The sequence below is a fragment of the Myotis yumanensis genome, unplaced genomic scaffold (assembly GCF_028538775.1).
Source record: "Myotis yumanensis isolate MYYU_CA2020_CCGP unplaced genomic scaffold, mMyoYum1.0.hap1 SCAF_8, whole genome shotgun sequence".
Taxonomy (NCBI): domain Eukaryota; kingdom Metazoa; phylum Chordata; class Mammalia; order Chiroptera; family Vespertilionidae; genus Myotis; species Myotis yumanensis.
The window spans coordinates 6,237,552-6,261,434 of NW_027223759.1; the positions used below are offsets into that span (position 1 = coordinate 6,237,552).

Genomic DNA, 23,883 nt, shown 5'->3' on the forward strand with positions numbered 1-23,883 from the left:
GTGCTGACTATGTGACACGGCAGATGCTGTAGTCAACAACTGTATTCTCCTGTGGGCTTCCAAGTCTTATATGGTACATGTGGGTTGTTCTTTCCTATTCCACACCATGTGTCCTACGATGGGAACTCAAATATAATACACATGTGAGCTCAGTACTTAGATATTGCAGATTTTGCACATACTGTTCCCTCGACGTAAAATGCTCTTCCCTACCTCTCTCCACCTACATGACTCCTACTCATTCTTCAGACTGTCCTGCAAACACGCCTCCCTCAGGAAGCCCTCCAACACCTTCCTGATCAGGATAAATCCTACAGTACGTGCTCTCATAGCCCCGTCTTACTCCTGCTCGTTGTCATTAGACTCAAATAACTATAATGTAACTTAATTGATGTCTCTCCTCCCCCACGAGACCGGTGAAAACAAACACTGTGTTTTGCTGATCATTTCATCCCCGGTGGTGAGTGCGATGCCTGGCATTAGCTGGCACCCGGTGAGTATTTGCTCGCATGAGTGGAGAAAGGGAAGGACTGGCTGATGCGGCATTGGTGGGCCTGCACAACTGCAAATTGCCATCGGCAGAGATTACTTTCTGAATCTCAAGGAGTCAACCTGGCCACGTGCCTATTTCCAAAAGTGCATGAATCTATACATTTACACACACACACACAATGTCATGAAGATTCGATATTATGGGAGTCAGTATTTTTCTTCTATACTTTCCTGACCTGAATGTTACGAACGAGTGACATAAGTGTAATGATTTACATCTCTTACACTCTCAGAATTCCCTTAAACCCATGGTCGGCAAACTGCGGCTCGCGAGCCACATGCGGCTCTTTGGCCCCTTGAGTGTGGCTCTTCCTAAGCCTTAGGAGTACCCTAATTAAGTTAAGAACAATGTACCTACCTATATAGTTTAAGTTTAAAAAATTTGGCTCTCAAAAGAAATTTCAATCGTTGTACTGTTGATATTTGGCTCTGTTGACTAATGAGTTTGCCGACCACTGGCCTAAACTATCCAAGTCCAATCGCCCGTGTGCAATGGAGTGCACCTTGTGAGGCGGTGAGACTCTAAAGTTAGTGGATGGAGTGAAAAATCACAACATTGAGAAAAGGAATCCCCTGGAAGTACCGGGTTAGAAATGGACACACTTTCCCTTCAAGGGTCCACAAAACCAACGACGCCCTCCAAAACTAAGTTAAACATCTCTTTCTTCCACCGAGGGCCTGGGGAAGCGGCTGGCCTCACTGACTGGCCAGGTCGTACAAAACTACGTGTGGTCTCTGGAGGCATCGGACCCCAGCTCGGCCGGAGAGGGACTCAGCACTGAGGCCTCCTGGGAAGAGCACATGCCTGATCCCCATCTCACACTCCCTTTGGGATGGAAGCTCACTGAGCAGCAGGCAGAATCACACACGTAAAATCATGACTGCTCTCCCTTCTGCGCACTGAGCTCCTTAAATTAAATCCACATGAAGAGGCAATGTTACCATTTCCTACCGACCCCAATGGAGTCTGAAACCCCTTCCACAGTGGAGCACTCACTAATTTGCTTCATGGAGAGCTGACCACACAGAACTGATATAAATCAAATCCTGTTTTCCCACTGGTTAGAATGATGGTTGCAGGTAAGCCAGCCTGCGCGGGATTCCCTTTAATAAAGCGGAGCCCCCCTACCCCCCACCCCCCACCATGCCCTGTGTTTCCTTCTCATTGTTCCCCATCATCTGCCAGAGCTGCATGCAGGTGCAGAAATAGAAAGCAAGGCCCCAGGGACCGCCCACCCCAGGGGCCACCCACCCAGGGACCACCCACCCCAGGAAGCAGCAAGTAGGACTCACCATCACAGCGGGGTTCCTCACGGTGATGCAGGGGGTGGTGGCGCGCAGGGCTCCGCTGATGCCGTGGTAGTACTTAAAGCAGATCTTTATCTCCGCTGCGGATGGAGTAGAGAAAAACAGTCATTCAAACACGGAACAACCATTTGAGGCCATTCCCACACCGCCTCTCAGAAAGCCCTACTCCTGAGTCTTTGAATCGTCCCTCCTTTTCCAAGCAGAGGTAACAGATTGGTTATGCCACTTCTTACTTGATCGCAGATGCTTCTCCGGGATTTTGTAAGAACACCCTCAAACGTATTAGGAGATAATGCACAAACGTGCCGTCAAGTAAACCGTGTGGAGATGAGGCTAAGACTAGCTGCCCTGCGTGGAGGTGTATCTCTGGTCTCAGGGCTCCTTCACCTCACACCCACTTTGGGAGGCAGAAAGGCCTGTCCCCAGGCTGCAGATGGCGTGTGATGTGCTGAAGGTCAAGCAGGAAATGACAGAGTCAGGACTCAAACCGACCTTAGGTATCAAAGCCTTCATCCTGAACCTCTATAATACAGACAGGCTGCAGCTGTCCACGGACACAGAAAGCAGGTTAACACGTATGAGAAAATACTGTCTGAGACTATGCAGTGCTAGGGCCTGGGAACAAGCATTATTTTAAATTTCCAAGTGATCTAAATGCAGCTACTAGACAGGGATCAAATTTAGTAACCACAGGTACAGACACTACTGGCATGTGAACAGACAGATGCAGATGCAGATGTATGTGGAGATCTATATCCACAGGTTATGTGTGTGTTCATATCTATTACACATGTATGTAGCATATATGTATTTCATATGTGTAAGATCTGAACTCAATAAAGAGCAATACAAACATCATTTACTGATTTTGGTAAGTAACAATTTCAAAGATCGTGAAGTCAGAACGCGTCACAGGTAGATGGCACAGGCACTGGGATGTTTCCATGTACAGCGCACCTGAGTCACGGAAGTGTCACCGCAAGATGCCTCGCTCCCCAGGTGTCATCCGATACAGGCAGGGATGCTGATGGGCAGTCCCAGGGCCAGGCCCGCCTACAGGAGCGGCCTCCGCCACTGAGTCCCCTGGACCACTAAAGGGGGAGCCACTGGACGTATTTCCCAAGGAAGTCCACCTCCCACGGACCCTCCCGGCTACACCCGATGACCTCCACGGAGTATCTGGTTCACTTGTTTTAAGAGAAAAAATACAACAATTAAAGAAAAATCCTCTTTTAGGAATTTATATTATTGCACATTTCCTATCCAAGATGAAATACAAAAAGAACAGTCTTGCCATGAGGTAAAATATTGAGTCTCTCCATCACGAATGTGAATCACTGTGGTGATTGGAAATGTAGGGAGCACTGCCGAGCAGAGGAGTGTTACCACGCACCCATCACAAACAGGCCCGCCCCACGCCGGGCAGGGCGAGAGAACCCGGGGAAGGCATCTGGTCTAGCAGGTGATGGAGTGTTGAGGTGGCAGCCAGAGGCCTGACAAAGCACAGGAGACAGACACTGACAGGGAGGTTGGTGGGAGAAGGCTGGAGGCACAGAGACCAGTGAGGACACGTGGGATCAGGAAGGCTCACAGAACACACTGGTTGGGACTGAAACCTGCGGATGGAAAACCTAACAGACTAGCAGGCTGGGAGCGAGGCATGGCCGAGGCAGGAACGATGAGCTGCGGGCTTTAAGGAACGACCTACGTGGGCATCCCAGCTTCATTCGCACCGCCCCTCCCGGAACACGCCAGGCGTGACTGCCCCGAACACCCACCCGGGGCTCTGAGTATGACTGCGATTGTAACAGCTGCATAGACCTGAGCAAACCTTCCTCTCCCACCTGCTTTCTCCCAAGACCAACAGCACGTATTCGGCAAGAACACGGCTCAGCACAATGCACAGGCCCGTCAAAGCCGGGCAAGCTCGGTGGCGGGCGTGAGCCTTGGATTCTGCAGACAGGAGCTCATCAGCGTCACCCCCTAACGCTGGAGACCAGGACTCCGAATCTGCCTGCAGCAGGACCTCCATGACCAAGTCAACGGGGAGGGAGCGAGCAGCTCGCTTCCCAATACGGAGACGTGCATTTGTATAAGATCTTCCCTGAACTCTCCAGTTAGGATGCCATCTCCTCTACACAGTCAGCGAGGGAACACACTCCAAGACAAAACAAGTGACTGCTCATTTTTAAAAAATATTTTTTATTGATTTCAGAGAGGAAGGGAGAGGGAGAGAGACATAGAAACATCAATGATGAGAGAGAATCATTGATCAGCTGCCTTCTGCACGCCCTCCACTGGGGATCAAGCCTGCAACCTGGGCCTGTGCCCTGATCCGGAATCTAACCGTGACCTCCTGATTCATAGGTCAATGCTCAACCACTAAGCCATACCGGCTGGGCTGCTCATTTTTATCTGTAGGATAGTGGTAGCCAGGCCAACTTTGCCAGCTGACCCATTTTAGGTGCTATTTTATTCCTTGCTATAACCCAAATCTCTAACCCCAGTGATACACTAGAGCAGAGATGGCGAACCTTTTGAGCTCGGCATGTCAGCATTTTGAAAAACCCTAACTTAACTCTGGTGCTGTGTCACATATAGAAATTTTTTTATATTTGCAACCACAGTAAAACAAAGATTTATATTTTTGATATTTATTTTATATATTTAAATGCCATTTAACAAAGAAAAATCAACCAAAAAAATGAGTTAGCGTGTCACCTCTGACACGCGTGTCATAGGTTCACCATCACTGCACTAGAGTCTCAGTGACCTCTAAGATGAATTTACTCTGAATTGAACAAAACAGATTCTGTGGATGGACATGATCACCCCAAACAGGGAAGAGCCAACAGCTTCCCACGGCTTCCTGGGTGGGGCAAAGCACAGGGATTGACGCAGATCACCCGTCACAGCAGGTCCCCAGAGAGAAAAACACAGAACAGCTGATGGCACCTGGACTCAAACCAGCCAGGTCCCGGAGCAGGACACCAGGAAAGATGCCTGTCCCGAAAATACGGGAATGTTCCATGCAGGTGGGAGCTGTCATGTCCTAATATTATTCAGTGGTTTCAGTCACTCAAGATTAAAATACATCCCCCCCGAGTAAGAGAGAAACTAGCATGTTGACCAATGTTCTTGAACATTTTAGTTATGAGAAGAGTAACTGGAAAGAAAACTCGAAAGGGTGGAGAGGGCTGTTGGGGCCCAGCCTTCTGTTTGAGCTACATTTTTAACCTCTCACTGAAAGAGGAAAACAAAAAGCTATTCCTGTGAGAAACAGATGCAAGGACGGGGAAAGCCAGTGCAGGTGCAATGACCGAGCATCAGAACAGGGAGAAGCCACTGCTCACAGGGCCAGCCTGCTCACAGGCAGGGAAGACAGAGGATCTGGACTAGGGAGCAAGGAATGATCCATCTACCCAAGAATGGCTTCTCCACATAAAGATGGGCAAATAGACAGGAGGAAGGCAGGAGAGAAAGCAGGTCTGAATGAATGAATGAATGAATGACCATCCTATATAATAAAAGGCTAATATGCAAATGGTCCCCTCGACCAAGAGTTCAACTGGGAATTTGACCAGGGGGGCGGGGCCAGCCAGCCAACCGCCTGCAGCCCTTCCCCCCGGCTGGCCCCACCTGTGCACGAATTCGTGTACTGGGCCTCTAGTAGTCTATAAAAGACTATAGAAACAGACATTCTGGCATATCTGACCCAAGACAAGTTTTGAAACCTCTTACATTTCAAAACTCAAGAATGCACACCACCCAGATGAGCAACCCAGTTTCTGCGAGCATTAGCACATTTGAGGAATATTTGACAGACCGATGACAAGTGCAGAGGGAAGCGGTCCTCTTCTCCAATGCCTGGCAAGGTCGTCTACCCCAAATTAAACCAGTATTTGACCTTCAAATTCATTCAGGCAGGTCCCATAATAATATGCTCGGCCTCCTGCCTCCTGTAGGGGTTTATCAAGACAAACGGAAGCCATCTTTATATATAGAAATAGCTCAGTGCTCAAATGTAGGTTTTTCCCATGAATTTAGGTCAATTTTTGGAGAATTTTACTTTGCCTGGACTTCTGATGAGCTAAAGATAAAAATTTTCTGTCTGAAGATGAAAGCAAATGTTTTTCGATGTCGTTAAGTTTTCAAGATCAAAGATTGAAAATATAAAAACTGTCTAACATACTCAGCCACCCCGATTTAAAAAAAAATTTGTTTCATAATTTCACCAGAGGTTATGTTTTTCTTGATTTTTTAGAGAGAGAAAGGGGGGGAGGGTAGGAGAGAGAAAGAGAGAGAGAGAGAGAGAGAGAGAGAGAGATTTATTAAGGGTAAAGAAAAACCTTCTCAGAGAGAGTAAGAGGTTTACTAGCCCCTCATCAACCAGGACATTCCGAACCTCTACCACTTTCGAAGGGAGAAAGAAAGTCAGTCACAAAAACTGAGACAGTCTGTACATGGGTGGTGGTTGTTGTTCACACATACTGTTCCAAGTGACAGCAGCACCTGATACTGACTTCTTCCCAGGGTTCCGAGTTACTTATCTCGGAAGACCCCACAGTATGAATCTGCACGCGCCACCCGGGGTGACCACTCCCGCAGCCTTCTGCACTTGGGAGCCAACACGAAGGTTGCTTCCCCTTTTCCCCTGACGTTCAGTTGGTGATACTTCTCAGCCAGGTCAGCCTCTCACACCCTGGGACCCTCTCAAAGGAGGAATCACCCTGAGCGGAAGCTTGGCTCGTTCCCATTCCCTTTTCCCCATGGCCTTTTATCACTTATTTTTCCGATGACTTAGGTAGTGATGCCAGCTGGGCCACGGTTGGAAAGTAAAGTAGAAAAAGGCAGGAAAAAGCACCCATAACCTCACCCCCCCAGAAACAGCCTCTCGTTCACGTTTTGGCAAACATATCCTGAGGGGCTTTCCCCATCTGCCATGATTTCAGCTGGGGCTGTGCTGTTTGTATCTGCCTTTTCACCTCTCACCATTTTCCCTTAAAATTACATCCCACTTGAGATTTAAAGAGAGAATCTAGCCAGAAATTGAACTGAAAAGAAGGCATTGCTTAGGGGTCAGAAATAGGATTAGAGAAAGCTCCAGAATTCTGACCTCCCAGTGAAAATGTGGAAGAAAATATCTGATGGCAATTCAAAGTAATGGCTGCTAATCTTCCAAAACAACTTGTTATACTGCAGAAGTTTCATATGCGTTAATACTGTGCCTACATCAAGTTGCTACGCAATCAAACCTTACTTTATATTTTAAGGTGTAGTAAGTACCCTCCCTGTATAGCAACCCCACACTCTCTTGGATTAAACACTCAGCGTATGGAAAATGTAATTGTTATACAGAGATAAATAACTGGGAAAGTGTTTAGAGCCAATTTTGTCTACAGTAAGGAAAAATTCTGTATGTGTAGACATTAACCTGGACCAACCAGTAAATCATGTGCTTACAGTAGTATCTAGCTACTCCACAAAAATGTACTTACTATGTTTTCAATATTAGTGGGAAGTATAGATACTCCGCTTCATCCAAAATAAAAAGGGATGACATATTTCTGTGAATCATGTGTGCTATGTAAAAGCATTTGCATGTACAAATGAATATAAGATCAGATAACTGGGGCATGATTGAATTATCAGCAGGCGATTTTTGATTCCTAGTAAAGAGACCTCTATCTATAGCAGTCCCGGACTATCTTACCCACACTTGTAAAAACCAGGACCCAAATGCAAAAGCTATTCTGCCGCTGGGAAAAATAATAGCAGAGTTAGCAAATAAAAATTTTAAATTAAGTTAAACTCTTAAATTTAAATCTTGGATTGTTTTTCCTGCTCTCTAAAATTAGTAATAATTAGATATGAATTACAAATGTAGTTGCAAGGTATATAAAAATGTGTGAAGTATTAAAATAGCCACACGTAATTTTTAAATCATATGTTCATACAGTACACGCACACTTTTCAAAATATGTGAACATTCTCTAATGAGCATTTTCTAAAATAATGCATTTTCTAGTTTGGAGTTCTATGGTATAAGTGTATGTAAATCAGAGCCAAAAACATTTTAAATAGCACTCAGAAAAGACCCCATAGATTCCTGCATATGTAGACAATGTCCCATAACCAACATCTATTTCACACTTGGTTACTTACGTTCCATGAAATAGGGCCCGGGCTCAATCCTCCACACAATCTGTCCTTTCTGTGTCCCGGTCACACCCCTGTTTTTAGAATCCCAGAAGTTGGCTGGAGAATTCTCATCTGAAAAAAAAACAAAGAAACACTTTTCAGCTTCATTACAACCTCTTTGTCCTTCCTCAGCTCAAAGACCAATACAAGTTCTAAGATAGAGAAAAAAATGAATGGGAAGTATCAATGAACACTACCTTGAATGACGACTCCCAGCAGATTATTACGCCGAGTTTCTACACTTGCATCTTACGGGGGACTTGGGGAGGGTGCGGGTGGAAAGACAGTGGCATCTCTGGGTTTGGCCAGGTCGGTCAGTGTGGCCAACAACAAGACTACAGAGAGTTAAGGGCACAGCAGAGCCTGGGGGCCGAGTTGATGTGTAGGAAAGGGGCTGAGCCCCATCAATAGAATCTTTATGGAACGAGGGAAGAGCAGAGCGGGGAGAATATAACAAGACTCCACGTGGGGGACAAAAAGGGACGTTAAGCTATAAAACGGAGTCAGACACACTCCAGGCTTGCCATGGTCAGCATCCCAGCACCAGGTCTGCTAGGAACACCTTTCACAAACCGCCAAAGGCAGGAGACCTCGAGCCAATGGAAGAAGAGGAAAGAGGCAGCATCTGGACCTCCAAAGGGAAGAGGATAGAAAGAAAGACCCAGGGAACAGGGCTGAACGTGGCATTTTCCAAGCTGTCTGACCTCATGACACAGAAAATGGTCATATTTGTAGGCACAGTGGGGTCCATGGAAGAGGCACTCACAACTTCAGATGATGGGTGGGGACACTCTGGTGGCCCAGGCTCCGCCCCCACCCTGAGCGCTGAGGAATGCATATCCTATATAATAAAGAGCTAATATGCTAATTAGAGCGAACAACAGAACAACCGTCCAGGATTCCTTCTAGACGACCGTCCAGATGACCTTACGGACGAAGCCGGGGCTCCGAGGGTCGGCTGGGGCTGCGAGGGGCTGCGAGGGCCGAGCCCCTTGCACAAATTCTGTGCATCGGGCCTCCAGTTCTATATAACTTGCTCACATCCCACTGTTTGAAGCTCTGTCCTAGAGCCTACGAGAGGAAATGAGCTGAAAACGCGAAAAGGAGGCCCTTCAGAGGCTGACAGGTGCACAAAAATGTGTACAGTAACACTGGCTCTTACCATCCAATGTACCTCACTTTTTTTTTTTAATATATTTTTATTGATTTCAGAGAGGAAGGAAGGGGAAGAGACATAGAAGCATCAATGATGAGAGACAATCATTGATCAGCTGCCTCCTGCACCCCGCTACTGGGGATCAAGCCTGCAACCCAGACATGTGCCCTGACCAGGAATCGAACCATGACCTCCTGGTTCATATGTCAATGCTCAACCACTGAGCCACACCGGCTAGGCCAAATGCACCTCATTTGTTTCCCTGAATCCCTTTTCCAGGAGGAATGATTAGGGGTGCACTTTAACCGAGAGCAGGGGTCAACCAGACAGGGTGAAGCAAGGGCTCCACTAAAAAATGGAAAGATAGAGGAAAGATGCCAAGCTCAAGGGAATATCCCAGAGGAGAAACCTCTCTTCTTTTCTTTAATCCTCACCTGAGGGTATGTTTTTATTAATTTTTAGGGAGAGAGAGACACACACAGACATAGATAGATGCGAGAAAGAAACATCGACTGGTTGCCTCTCGTACACGCCCCAACTGGGGATCAAACCCACAACCTTTTGGTGCACGAGACGATGCTCCAACTGACTGAGCCACCCGGCCAGGGCAAAACCTCTCTTCTTTTGCACGTAAAAGAAACAAGAAGCGAGGCTGGGATCACCCAGCTTTGAGAGACTTCCGCCTGCCGTTGTCCTCGGAGCCCAGCGGCTTCATCACATTGACAAGCCAGAGAACTCGGGGAGGGTGGTCCTTTCATGGGATTGACATTCAGAACATTAGAAGTCAAAGACTCTTTCCATGAAAGTCCAAGGAGCAGCCACGGTCCTTTATAGGGATGAAAAGGCATAACCCATTCAGGGCATCACCTCCACACGCGAACAAACACAAGGACCCGACTCCAGCCATCACGGGAATGCAACCACAGCACTGATCTTTCTAAGGCACGCAGGCAGCAGCCTAAAACTGGACGTGAGAGATATCCTGGGGCTCCTCAGAGCAGGTGCTGCTCCCTGCCCATCTGCTGAGCTTCTTCCATGCCCACGGAGTCCCACCTTTGTCCAAGGCAACAATGTGCCCAGTTACACCTGCTTCTCTCTCCAAACCCCTCATAGCTGAGGGTGGCATGTGGTCTCGCTCCATCCGGTGCGATGTGCGTGGAAGCCTCCTGGGTGGGACTCCTGGGAAAGCTATTATTGTTCTAATGAATAAAAAGACAGGAATCTGAATGTTAGCAAGCACCCCAACCAGGCGGTTCCGACACAGGTACGACACACACCGCACCTGGGAACATTCTGCTCCCGGAGATTTCCAGGGAAATTGGGCAATTACAGCAAAGCTCTGGACAGTGGACATCTCTTTGGCAATTGTCCCTTCCATTCATTAGCTTATTCCTTCCTTCTTTCCCTCAGTGCAAAGGCATTTGCCGAGTGCCTATACCAGTGGTTCTCAACCTTCTGGCCCTTTAAATACAGTTCCTCATGTTGTGACCCCCAACCATAAAATTATTTTCGTTGATACTTCATAACTGTAATGTTGCTACTGTTATGAATCATGATGTAAATATCTGATATGCAGGATGGTCTTAGGCGACCCCTGTGAAAGGGTCGTTCGACCGCCAAAGGGGTCGAGATCCACAGGTTGAGAACCGCTGGCCTAGACGGAGGTCACGAACACCCATTTGCTGCCATCAGGAGGTGACAGTGCAGGAGAAGATTGGCACAGGAGGTACAGGCCATGTGAAGAGCAGCAGGGTAGAGGCTAGGTGCCTACTTCAGGACGCACTAAAGGGGACGGAGGAGGAATGGCCGGTGCTCCCGGGGACCGTGCACAGTTTACACGGCTCTGGGTCCATCAAATGGGAAGTGTCTTTGGGAGACACATATGGAGCTATCCTCTGGGAGAGCCACACAGGTCAGCCAGTCATTAAGTTGTCCTCTATTCCTTGGCTTCTCTGTTCCCTAAGACATACTGTTTTACCTCACAGGGTTCTTTTTGGGGGAGTAAGAGGCAGTTCATGGATGGTCATTGGAAGCAGCAAGCAAGTGGCCATACTTAGAGCTGAACTCAGCAGTGACAGTTCCCCAGGACATAATGCCCTTCAGCTGTGGAGAAGTAGGGTTCGTTCTATTATCCTATAATGGGATTGTAAACAGTTATTATTTTTAAAAGCTAACTGAATTCTTTTTTTAAATGCCACAAAAGCTAACATAATGTAAGCATGAAGTCTTTTTATGGTGTTTTTTTCAAACTCTTCCTTCCCCATATTTGATACACAAAATTCAGTGTAAAAATTTTCTTTAAAATAAAAAATCATCTTCTCCTGTATGTGGTTTTTCGATTCACAAAAATGTTCAGGAATCAGCTTTTAAGATAATAAAAGGATATACAGGAGACATGACCAGACATGTCAAAGATATCCAAACATAATTTGGATTTGGAAATGATTCAGTGTCTATCTTAATATTTCCAAAACCTCCATGTGGTACTGGAGATAAAATAGGATGAAAATAAAGTACTCAAAGCCCTCACTCCTCTATCGATCAACCTAGGGGAAGTTGAGAAAAGGTGAGAACTTTTAGGAGAAAGATGCCATGAGACTGACTGTGTCAGAGAATAAAAAAAATAATGCTTACAACTTTTGCTTCAAAATAATCCCTCCCTACATTTTCTCCCCAAAAAATGGCATAAATATCTAAATTGATTTTAAATTGCCTTTCGGATACATGTTGAGTATACCTATGTCCTGAGATTGGATCGTGAAGGGGCCTGGCTTTATTCCGGCTACACGCAGACATCAGGTGCCTTGTCTAGGACTTGGGATTGGGAGACTGACACTGAGCAACAATTTGAATCAAAACGATCACTCCAGACACGGGCCAAGTACACACCCTCACAGAGACCACGTGACTGGTAGGACTTCGCAAATTTACCAGCCTGTACTAGGCAGGTTGTGGAATCCACTGCAGTGTGAGAGGAAAACTCTTGAGGATGACTTTGAGATGGGAGCTATGTTGTGGGGGGGGGGGGGGGGGGGGTGAGTCTTTACCAGTGATGGTACCAAACAGAGCACCAGCCTTACTCCGTGCTATGAGGATCATAATGAACTTCCAGATGAAGGTGAAAATGTGGCGTTCGTGTTTAACCCACTCTCCCTAGATGGACAATTCCATCCACCGAAGCCCTCTCTGGATGGAAGAAAGAGTGTGCGTGACAGGCGTGCTTGGAGATTACAACACTGACACCGGCGACCCGCGGAGAGGGCACCCATGGGTGACGAGGGCTTTGGAGCCACTTGCATAGTAAGTTCCCTATCGACACCAGAAGAGTTGGATGGTTATAATGTGCCAGGGACGGGACAAAAAGACACCAGCACATTACAGGACAGGTCTGCAAGTCTGGCCTTGGGGACAGTTGTACCTTCCCACAATTCACCTCCCCTAGAAGCCAAAACCTCCCATTCTTTAGCTAATTACTTCTCCACAACTTAATGCCCTTTGTTCAGATGGTATATGAGCTCCTGAGACTAACCACATCCTGAGTCCTCATTTCCATGAGGGTCTCCATGTACACAGACATAAAAAATGTGCAGCTAATGAGATGTGTATGCCTCTCCTCCTGTTGATCTGTCTCTGGTCAGTCTGATCTGCAGGCCCAGTCCCTGAATCTAGGAGGATAGAAGAAAGGTCTTTTTTCTTCCTCAAAGGTGTGGTCAAGAATGGCCAGCATTGGGTAGCTTGGTAAACACCTTAGCACAAGATCCAATATTAGGCCCATCAGTAATCTATAATAATAAAAACATTATATGCTAATTAGACTGGACAGCCGAAAGACCTTCCGGACGTCTTTCCAGACGACCTTCAGGACAAAGCCGGGGCTGTGAGGGCCAAGGCAAGCTGCCATGGTTGGGAGGGCTGAGCCCCTTGTACAAATTTCATGCGTCAGGACTCTAGTATTCTATAACAATGACACTACAATGCTTCGATCCTATTTCGTGTCCCAAGGTTAGAACAAGTTTTCCTGTTGCTACAGAAGGTTCATGAAAAAGAACAGAGTAAATGACCTTTTTCTAAAGGCCCATAATTTGGGGCAACATGAAATCAGAGACGAGCGGGACACCTTGAGGACCTCAATAATAATGTTGAACACTGCAGCGCTTACTATGTGCCGGGCACTGTTCCACTGTTCTGCCTTCATTAATTCAAATAGGCAAGTATTCAAAGCCCTCACTTTTCTATCAGCCAACCCAGGGGAGTTGAGAAAAGATGAGAACTTTTAGGCGAAAGATGCCATGAGACAGACTGTGTCAGAGAATAAAGAAAAATAATGCTTACGACTTTTATTTTGCTTTAAAATAATCCCTCCCTACATTTTCTCAAAACCCTCTGCTAACAATCCTGTAAGACACTATTATCATATTTTTAACGATGGGGGAACTAAGGCACAGAGAAGTGAAGGAATTTGTCCAGGATCCTGAATCTACGCGCAGAGTGAGCACAGGCTGCTTTCTCAGAGGCCACGCTCCTCGACACAAGAAGAGCCTGGACTGCATTCTGCCGACCGTGGAAAGTCACTAAAGAACCGAAAGCAGGGAGGGACATGACCTGCACTTTTAAAAAAAATCCTTCTGGCTGCTGCCTGCAGAGTGCACGTCACAAGGACAAACGAGGACGGCCCCAGTGCTTCATGCCCAGGCAAAGCACCCAGTGTGGGAGCATCACCTAAACATGGCCCTCCCCCGGACCCATCCTTCCTGTGCAGACAGAGCTGGGCAGCTATAAATAGCCACTCCTGGTGCACAAGGCTGCACACCAGGTCCAGACGCTGCAGCCCTGTGACCCCGGGAGGTGACTCATCCCCGCTGTGCTCCCTCCAATCAAACCTCCATCCTGCAATTTCACTCGAAGTCCACCAGGCTTTTCTCCTCCCTCCCTTTACTCAAACAGCTCCTGCAAGTCCAACCTTCCCACACTCGGCCTTGACCGGTCACTTATAACTCCGTCAAACACTTCATGGCACATATGTAACACTAGGGGCCCGCTGCACAGATTTGTGCACATTGAGAGGGAAATAGTTAGAAGGAATATTTTAATATTGCTATTTGCCCTTTCTCCCTCAGTGCCTGGGAGTCGGGCGGCACTGGTCGCTGTCTACGGGGCGATCGGGCCCCCACTCGGACCTACCTTGGCCTGGTGCCACCCGTTCACCTGCTCCACCATCCTGCATGGTCCCACTCTTATCAGAGCCCATAGGGCCTGCAGCACCTCCACTGCCACCCACTGCCAGCGCTGTGTCACTGATGCCCACCATGTTCCCCACCACCCCCTGGTGGTCAGCGCACGTCATAGCGATTGGCCGAACTCCCAGTGGAACCACTGCCCAAGGGGACAATTTGCATATTAGGCTTTTATTCTATAGGTTAGCACTGGCCGTCAGTCCACACACACCCTCTCTGCATTGCATCAAGAGCAGAAGCTTTTGGTTTTGAGGGACGTATCATTTATTCCAGATGCCATGCAGGAAGGACTCTTCTTGGTAATGGCATTGCCAGGCTGTCTGCAGGGGACTGGATGATCCCAGAACTTCAAGACACAGCAGACCTGAGTTTAGACTTTACTTCTCCCATTTACTGGGTTTATGGCCGGGGACGAGTCCTTACCCTGCACAGACTCCATCTCTTCCTTCTGGGAAATGACGCCAGCTCCCAGCTCAGAAGGCTGAGGAGTCCGCGGCACAGCATGGAACCTGGTACGTATGAGGAGCTCAGCAGGTGGGCTTTTTAAACTTTTCCATTCGTTCATCCTTCTTTCAAAGTAAACATCCCACCTGTTTACTTCTCGTCTGTGTTTATTTTTAATCCTCGAAAGCACCGTTCCTCAGCTTCACTGGGTTCATTTTTACATTTTAAGTGTATTTGTTTTAAGTAAATGTATTTCATTCTAATTGCTCATCGATATACATAAATCAAAACAGAAGTATGCTTATCGGTGTGGTTTTGGAGACTGCTTTCTTAAGCAAAGGACGTCAAAGGACTGACAACGCACGTGCAGGCGTTTGCACAGGGACAGTCGCTACGCCCTTACACAGGCACAGACTCATAGCGTCTCAGCACACCCAGGTCTCGGATGGGACGGTGCTCAGAGCTTGAACTCCTGCTGGTGAGCCTTAAGCCTGGCTCCCTCAAGCCTCAGGCAGAGGCGCCCTCCCTCCCGCCACACAGAAACCGGAACTTGGAACAGTGTGTCTAACTGGGGACACTGTCTCAGCCGTGTGTGTGTGTGTGTGTGTGTGTGTGTGAGAGAGAGAGAGAGAGAAAGCTGCCAGGAATGACGAAGCTCTGATTACATAGCTTCTTTCCTCTCATTCTTTTTTTTAAATGCCATGCATACACTAAGCTCTCACCCAAAGATAATTCCTCTTAATACCAGGGGAAGTTTAAAAGCAACCTCTGCATCCTACAGGATGTGACTGGTGCATGACACACGACAGCGGGGGATTCCGAGAAATGCACGGCCATCCTAGAATCTCATGTTCAGCACAAAAACGTCCTCCGGCTGGGGTGAATGACGGCCTTGATCTTCATGAGCTCATAGTATAAAGACAGAGCTAATGGGGGAGCTAACCCACTAGGCCTGACAATATTAACAAGAAGCTCGTGGGAGCAAGCTTTCTGGAACGTGCGTTGCTCCTGACCCTAAAGAATAATTTTGCCGACGTGGCTGCTCCCTATGGGTCCCTCCCCAAAATGACTTAATCAGAAGATGAGTGACCTTCTCGGAGGTCAGACGGCTCAGCCGAATCTTTACTAAATCATCAACGTGTTTTTCATTAAACTGAGCATGAGCCAATGATGCCGCCTGCGGTGCCATTGACATTCCAGCAGGTAATTCTCCGTGAGGGTCTGTCCAGTGCGTGATAGGAGCTGTGGCATCCCTGGCTCTCAGATACTACATGCCAGTTGCATCCTATTGGACAATAAAGCAAATAACATTCCCACCCCCTTGAGAACCATTGGTGGGCATTTTCCAGGCAATGAAATAAAAATTTTCATTTGAAACACTAGCTAGTAAAGGGTCAGAGTAGAACTGAAATGTTGCCCTGCAATCGTTCCAGTGTTTAAACAATTCATTAAACCGGGTCTAGCAGGCCTAGGAAAACTGGGCCAGTCTGCCACAGTGCCACAAAAAAACCTTCTTTAAAAGACACAGTTTTATCCCCAAGTTCAAGTTTTATGGTAAGATCGTTACTAAATCAATCAGCCTCCAGAATGTGGCTCTCTATGAATACTTGTCCATATAAATATTACATCACAAATACATTTCTTCAAACATCTCATTCCCTGAGAAAAGGGTTTTAAAATCCATCCAAAATATTATTCTGGTGGCAGATAACCCTTCATGAAATCTATTTAGACTCAATCAAATGCCGTTTCAGAAGCATTCTTGTAAAACCTGTGCTTAGCATCCCAGTGAAGTGATTCATCGAGAACCAGCGGGACTCCAGGAACTCGCAGTGAGGGGGCTGCGTATTTATTTGTACAAGTTTTAGTAGCTGAACCCCAGCACCGATCTGCTGTGAGAACTGTGCAGTGACTGAATGAGCTGAACGCCCCGCATAGCAAGTGAAGAACGGTCCCGAAGCCCACTGGGAGGGACCACATCTAAGAACTTTTCAAAGAGAAAGGCGGCGAGAACGTGGAAATCGGGGGACAGTGCGGTTCATCCCCCAGAGCTTTCTGACCCCTTACCTCACACAATCCCACGGCGTCCCTCTCCGCCTTTGCCAGGGTGGACGCCATCCTCTCAGATCCGACTCAGGAAGCAGCGAGAAGAAACAGGTTTCGTTCTCCTTAAAACCATGCACCTGGCCTACCCCCGGGCAACGGCAGCCACAGAAGGGGCCAGGACGGGTGTGCAGGGGGGTCGTGAGTCCTGATGTGGCCCTGAGAGCTCAGCGGGTCCACCTCACTGCGGCTCCTGCTTGTCTTCCTCTTCCCCCAAAGCTCGAGAAAGAAGAGACTAAGAAGACCTCTGCCAGGAGACGCCTGTCCCGTCAGGAGCAACACTGAGGGCCGCGGCCGCCACTCCTCGGGGCTTATCATTGCTCAGGCATCCTAAGTGAAAAAACATAACCGACCAGCCGGCCGTGGTGGCCACACCCCTGCAAAGGGTACAGGATGCAATCGCCCCATCCTCCCCTCAGCTTCCTTCCTGTGCTTTCCATGGGAGAATTCCAGAGAATGAGCTATGTGTCCACACATACACACTCACACACACACTCTCAGAGTGGGCTGATGTCAACAAGCTGACTGCTATCGTGAAGAGGAGAACTGTGTGTGTGATTGACTCGGAACAGAGTGGCCACCATCTGGGAACTCTGGTTTACTGGTTCCATGATCAGATATCACTTTCAGTCAGGTTGCTAACACAGCCTCCCAGCGCCCTAACCAATCCAGGATGGGGTTGGTGGACTTGTGATTGCAAACCATTAAAACGGAATACAACTTTTTCAAACACCGCAGAGCTCCCGTGAAAAGCCAACACTGTGCTTATCAGTCAGAAGTCGCTCCCAGAGCTCAGTCTCAATGCAAAACCACACGCGACCATCACTCTAGCTGGGGCTCTTGGCCTGGGCTGGGGAGAGGCTGGCGGTCCCTGGTCCGATGCATGTGCTTTCCTGGATAAAGGGGCCGGAAGGGCAGTCATTGCAATTCCAAGTGCTGGCTGATGGGTGAATGCGATCAAAGGCTGCAAGACCCTATCCTCCCAGCGAACTTTCCAGGAAAGCAAGATGAAATATCGAGTGTCACGTGCTTTTGCTGTGTAGAGAGGCAGACTGGATTTCAGCTCCACTCTACATTTGGTGGCTGCCATTTCTTCTCTACTGTTCCCTTGACCCAGATATACTTGGCCATGAAGCTTCCAGGGACCACAGAGCTGTGGGCTGGCTCTGGAACAGACTGAGGGGGCACAGGAAGCCTGGAATCCCAGAATCAGCAACCCCTGAGCAGAACATGCAAACCCAACTGAGTCTCAGGACAAAACACTGCAGGTGTGAGGGTGCGTCCTAGCAAATAACAGTAACAGCAAGCACTTACAAATGCCAGCCCCGTACCAGGGACACGTGGTAGATACTTCCATCTCTAACGGGTGTCTCTGTGGTCCAAGGCTGAGCGGTGGTGTTATTAGGCCCACATGATTGGGGAAACAGAGAGAAAGTGACAATAGCCGGGATTTAATGTTAGATCTGAACGACACTCAGCCCCATGCTCATCCTATATAATAAAAGGCTAATATGCAAATGGTCCTGACACCCTCACGCCGTAATGACCAATCAGCAGGAGGCTGCGTGTGTGGCAGGTGCAGGTGGGCGGGGCTGCGTGCGTGGCGAGGCTGGGAGACATGAGGCTGCGTCCCCCACCCGGCGCTGGCTGGGGATGTGACGCTGTTATTGTTTATTTATTAATAAATTTATATATTATTTTCATATACATTTTACTAATTTTCTTTCATCTCTCTGACACTTCTATTACAGAGAAAGGGCAAATAGCAATATTAAAATATTTCCTCTAATTAATTCCCTTTTAATGTGCACAAATTCCGTGCACCGGGCCACTAGTTTACAACAAGCTGCCTCCTTCAAAAGACACCAGCGACCTCACTAGCTCACAGTGGCCAATGGGCCCACAGTGGCCTCAGGCGCCAGTAGGAGATTAGAGAAAATAAATCTAGAAAGGACCATTCACTGGCTTCAAAGACGACCACAGCCTTTGACCAATGGACTTCTCAATGCCAGCCTCTCTGCTTCCATCCTCAGAGAAAGTGTTCAGCCCTGAGCTCTTACCTGCTTCCCAACTGTGGGCCATCAGCCTCTCCCCGGGGCAGAGGAGCAGCTCACGCACCTGGGCAGGTGCAGCTGCTGCCCCACTCACCCCCAGGTCTCCAGACACCCCTTGATGCTTCCCCCACTCTGGCCCTCCAGCCTTTGCCTTCCAAATACTGTAACATTCTCCAGATGTGCCCCGTTAGCCAAACGCTAGATTCTGGTCCACCCACACGTCACTGATGTCTATGTACGACAAATAGGCTATTTTCCTGTGTAAAGGAAACCTGCTTCCCCACAGCACAAGCCATGGTCATAATGGAAGGAGATGTCCAGGCTGAAAGAAACTTACAGAAACAAGGGAGGTTAGATAAACGTTGGCGTTTAGACCTAAGGCCATCGTACTCACATTCCCCTTCACAGGGGTGGTATTTCCTAAACACAGGCCATTCGGCCAGCACCCTCTCAATCACAGTCAATGGTAGGCTTGAGAAGGTACGGCCAGGGAAGTGAGTATTAAACACTCAAATTTACATATGCTATTGTTCCTTTCCCCAAAACCAAAACCCTCTGGGAAGAAAGGCCAAAAAAAATAAAAATAAAAATCAACAACAACAAAGAAAACGGGGAAGCACATTAATACCAACATTGCATTCGTCTAACACCTCAGCATTTTCATGTACTGGGGGATACTTGTGAATAAGACAAGTGTAGAAAGAGAAAGAGAGGGAGAAAAATACTAAATAACAGATAGAAAATGAATTCTTTACCCTGGCCAGTGTGCTCAGTGGTCGAGTGTCAACCTATGAACCAGGAGGCCACGGTTTGATTCCCAGTCAGGGCACATGCCTGGGTTGCTGGCTCAATCCCCAGTGTGGGGCATGCAGGAGGCAGCAGATCCATGATTCTCTCTCATCATGGATGTTTCTATCTCTCTCTCTCCCTCTCCCTTCCTCTCTGAAATCAATAAAAAAAAAATTTTTAATCAGGGAATGGACACTGTCCCTTTGCCCCATCTCCATAAGGTCTCCTCCCGAAAACCCCACTGATCATCACAGCTCTCAGCCTTCTGAGCTATCGATCCAGGAGGCTACTTGGGAGTGCCGAAAGGATTAATCATCAGAAATGAAAGACATCACTTAACTCAAGGAGCCTATTCCCAAAGCTCACAGGACACGCATTAAGAGGAAAAGGCAAAAGATTTATGCATTCTGAAGAGACACACTACATACAGAGAGGAGCAAAGACAAGATTCTTAGATTGCAATACGAATGGACAATGGAAAAAATCAACAGTTTATGCTGGTTCCAAACACACAAAACAGAACCAAGGTTAGCACATCAGGAAGGAACAGCCCTTTTCCTGGAAAGCGCATTACGAATTTCCCTTGTGTTTATGCATTTTGCAAGCCTCTGGGTCTGACATCACCCACAGGTATGACTTACGTTTTGCAGCAAGTGTCTGCTTATCTGCCCCCATTTTTATTGGCGGCTCTTCCCTCTGACAGTGTGTCCGCTAAAAAGCCAGATGAATGCTCGTCGCATCTCCACTGTGTTTTCAGATTCCCCAAGTCTCCCAATGGGAATACACATCCTTTTGTGTGCCCATCAGAAAGCGTTTTTGAAAACATATGAAAGATGAGATAGCTGCTAACAGAGGCAAGGGACAGAGTAAAAACAAAGAGACACATATCCATGAACTGCTTGGGTTGTTTTTTTTTTTTTTCATTTGACTTAGGATGTGGTAGGCGATCTGACTGAATAAAAATAAGAAACGCTACATTCCAGGCCCTGGGAGTGTGTCCTCACGTTCCCGCATGTAATCCTCAGAGTAACCCTCAGGCACAGTTATTCCGACCCCACCCCGCACAGATTAAGAAAGCCGGAGGACAGAAAGACTGAGTAACTTGCCCACGCAACATAGCACAGCAAGAAAGAGCTCAATTTCAGATCTGGAGTCCAAGTGACGGCAAAGCTTACCCACACACTTCCCACGGACACAATCTTCCCACCAACAGCTAATGACCGCCCACCAGGGGTCATGAGCTGTGCTCAGTGTTTCAGAATCATTCACTGACAGAATCCCCTCAGCAATTTACAAAAATACATTTTTATTGATATCAGAGAGTGGTAGAAACATCGATGATGAGAATCACTGACCAACTGCCTCCTGCACACCCCACAATGGGGATGGAGCCCACTACCCGGGCCTGTGCCCTGACCGGGAATCGAACCATGACCTCCTGGTGCATAGGTCCGTGCTCAACCACTGAGCCACGCCGGCCAGGCTCCTCTCAGCGATTTTGAGAGGCAGCGCTAGCCCCAGGGCGGGGAAAGGGCTCGGCGAGGTCTAGTCACTTCACAGGGGCGTCCAGAGGCGAGGCTGGAACAAGCAGAGACGGTCCAGGAGCCGCCTCAATTTCCCAGCCGCATTTCTCTCCTCTGAGTTCCGTGAGGAGAGATGTGGGCCTGTGACTTTCTTAGGGTTTTGCAGTTTTGTCTGGGAAATTTTCATTATGCTTTGGAAGAGAGTCAAGTCCCCAAAGAACTGACTTTCTCACCATCCGTGGATGGGGAAATCCCTTGGTCAATGTCCATCGGAGACAAAATATCGGGATTCTGACCCGTTGCTTTCATACATGAGAACAAAGGACCCTCGCTTTTCTATTTCTAAGGGATCAATACACACAAGCAGATGTGAGGTGCCGGAGCTCTGCCAGGCATCCACCAATAGGAGTGATGTGGGTCTTTCCCTTTCCACGATCCCACTACAGAATAAGAAAGTTCAGGGATGAACTTGACCACAAGAGGGTATGCAGAGGGTATCTACCCCTTACCGGTGAATCTTTGCTGACATGAAACTATCGTTTCAGACTGTTCTCAAAAAGCAGGTCTTACCAGTCATCTTACCACTGGGCCCCTATCAACCACCTAATGATGTTCATGAGATCCGGCAATGACAACAGTCACAAGAAGCACACGTGTCAATAAATCCTCCCCGTCCTAAGTCCCTGGGGCCCGGATCTCACTGTGCGGTCCTCCGGCCTCCCCGTGAACGCTGCATCCTCACTGTCTCCCTCACGGGGGCCCTGCCTGCAGACAGCAGGAACGTTAACTTCCAGACACATTCTCACAGCTCCTGCGTCAGCAACGGGTCCCTCGGCCGGGCTTGCGGCGGCTACTCTGGCTCTGAGTGTCACCAAGAACCACTTTCCCCTTCTGATCGAAACACGAGTTCTTAAAGGGTGAGCGACGGAGAAGCTGGGATGCGCATCTGTGTGCACAACAGACGAAGGCTCAGTAGCAGCAGATGCACCCCGCCTGCCACGATCGCTAGCCAGGATGAATTAAAAATGAGGATCCCCCCCAATGTTACTGTGTCCCCTTTTTAAATGAGAAAAAGAGTCACATTTTAAATGCCCAGCTTCATTCTGTAAGGCTTGGAAGTTGTAAATGGTCATACACTACATCTGTTCATTGTTTTCTTAACATTTTTAAGTCCAATAGGAGACATTTTCTCATTTAGCCAGTTAATTAGATGACTGAGACATCGATGACCTGTGGGCAATACAGAACAGCCCCGGGTCGCAGCTAACACGGACATCTGTGAGCTCTGTGACCTTGATTAATCTTAAACTTTAGCTCCCTCAGCTACAAAACGGGGTCACACCACACAGCAGTACACGCCTGAGAGGACTGCGGAGCACAGCGTATAGGCTCCCTCAGTCAACGCTCGGGTATCCGTGTTATTGATCTTCACGGGGGAGACTCCGAATCCCTGAAATATCGTGAGACGTTTTTAGAATTTATTTCTGTGACAAGTGACAGTCCACCAGGAAGGCGGCTGCTAGCTGGACTGACCCCTGGGGTCATCGGATCTAGGTTATCCGACGTGAACAGTTAGTAACATTCCAGTAACATCTTTGGAGAAAAAGGATGGTCTTTCTTCAACTGGCTTAAGGAAGTGCAGGCCTGTTCGCCCCCCTTCCTGTGCTGCCTGCATGTGTTTCAGCAATCACTCTGGGCAAGGTGAAGTGGAGCAGACAAAACCCAAATCACAAGACACCTCGGGAAAAGACGATGGCGCTCGTCCAAACGGCCTTTCCTGGAACACGCTGTACCAACACTCCCGAGCCCCCTCCACCCCCCCAGCTCCAGCTCTATTTAAGGGCCTGTGAGCATTTCCATTATAAACTGGGATCATCAGGATTTGCAATGTTACCTTCCAGTCTGTGTTTATGTGTAAACAACTCATTAAGACTTTTTTTAAAAGCTATTGTTTTTTAAATTTAATAACATCCTTCAGTAAAAGATAATACTACAAGGAGGGGGGAGGGGGAAAGCAGAAACATCAGGAAAGTCAGGATTGTTTTATACATGAAAAAAAATCTGCCATGGCATTAATAAGCTAAATAAGATGCGTGTTCAGGAAACACGTGCCACTCAAGATTATATAAATTCAGTGGCCCCTGTGTCACAGTCTGTAATAATTATAAACTATATATATAAGCAACGAAAAATAAATGAGTAGATAAATCACGGCACAGCCATATTATAAGCTATTAGGTAAGCCATCACACAATGTCCCCAAATAATTAATTTTCTCTCCAAATAGCGTTTAATGGCACGTAAAATGCTCGTGAGGTAGTAAGGATAGTAAAAACACACTGCAGAGCTATATGCACAGTAACTTAATAGGGCTTAAATATATATGCATCTATTATTTATTGGAATAAAGTTGAAAAAGGACTATGCCAAAATGTTCACAGTGAGTACTGCTTGGCTGGGAGGCCTAAGCGTTCCTCACCTTCTTCCTTATTTTCCAACTTGTCAATAATGAACTCGCA

At 47.6% G+C, this 23,883-nt stretch overlaps 1 protein-coding gene across 7 annotated transcripts in view; it reads right to left on the reverse strand.

The window, feature by feature from the left end:
- Positions 1 to 23,883, reverse strand: part of HECW2 (HECT, C2 and WW domain containing E3 ubiquitin protein ligase 2) — a 257,430-nt gene that overhangs the window by 125,186 nt on the left and 108,361 nt on the right. For 6 of the 7 annotated variants that reach the window (XR_011472368.1, XR_011472369.1, XM_070421739.1 and 3 more), the window contains exons 3-4: positions 8,026 to 8,133; positions 1,846 to 1,940 (exon numbers count right to left, since the gene is read on the reverse strand). Coding sequence is in view for 5 of the 7 variants with exons in the window: in XM_070421739.1 (XP_070277840.1) it covers positions 1,846 to 1,940; positions 8,026 to 8,133 (203 nt within the window). In the remaining 2 variants the exon portion in view is untranslated. Of the gene's footprint in view, positions 1 to 1,845; positions 1,941 to 8,025; positions 8,134 to 16,962; positions 17,337 to 23,883 lie in introns of those variants that run through there. The other variant, XM_070421741.1, reaches the window with a different exon arrangement.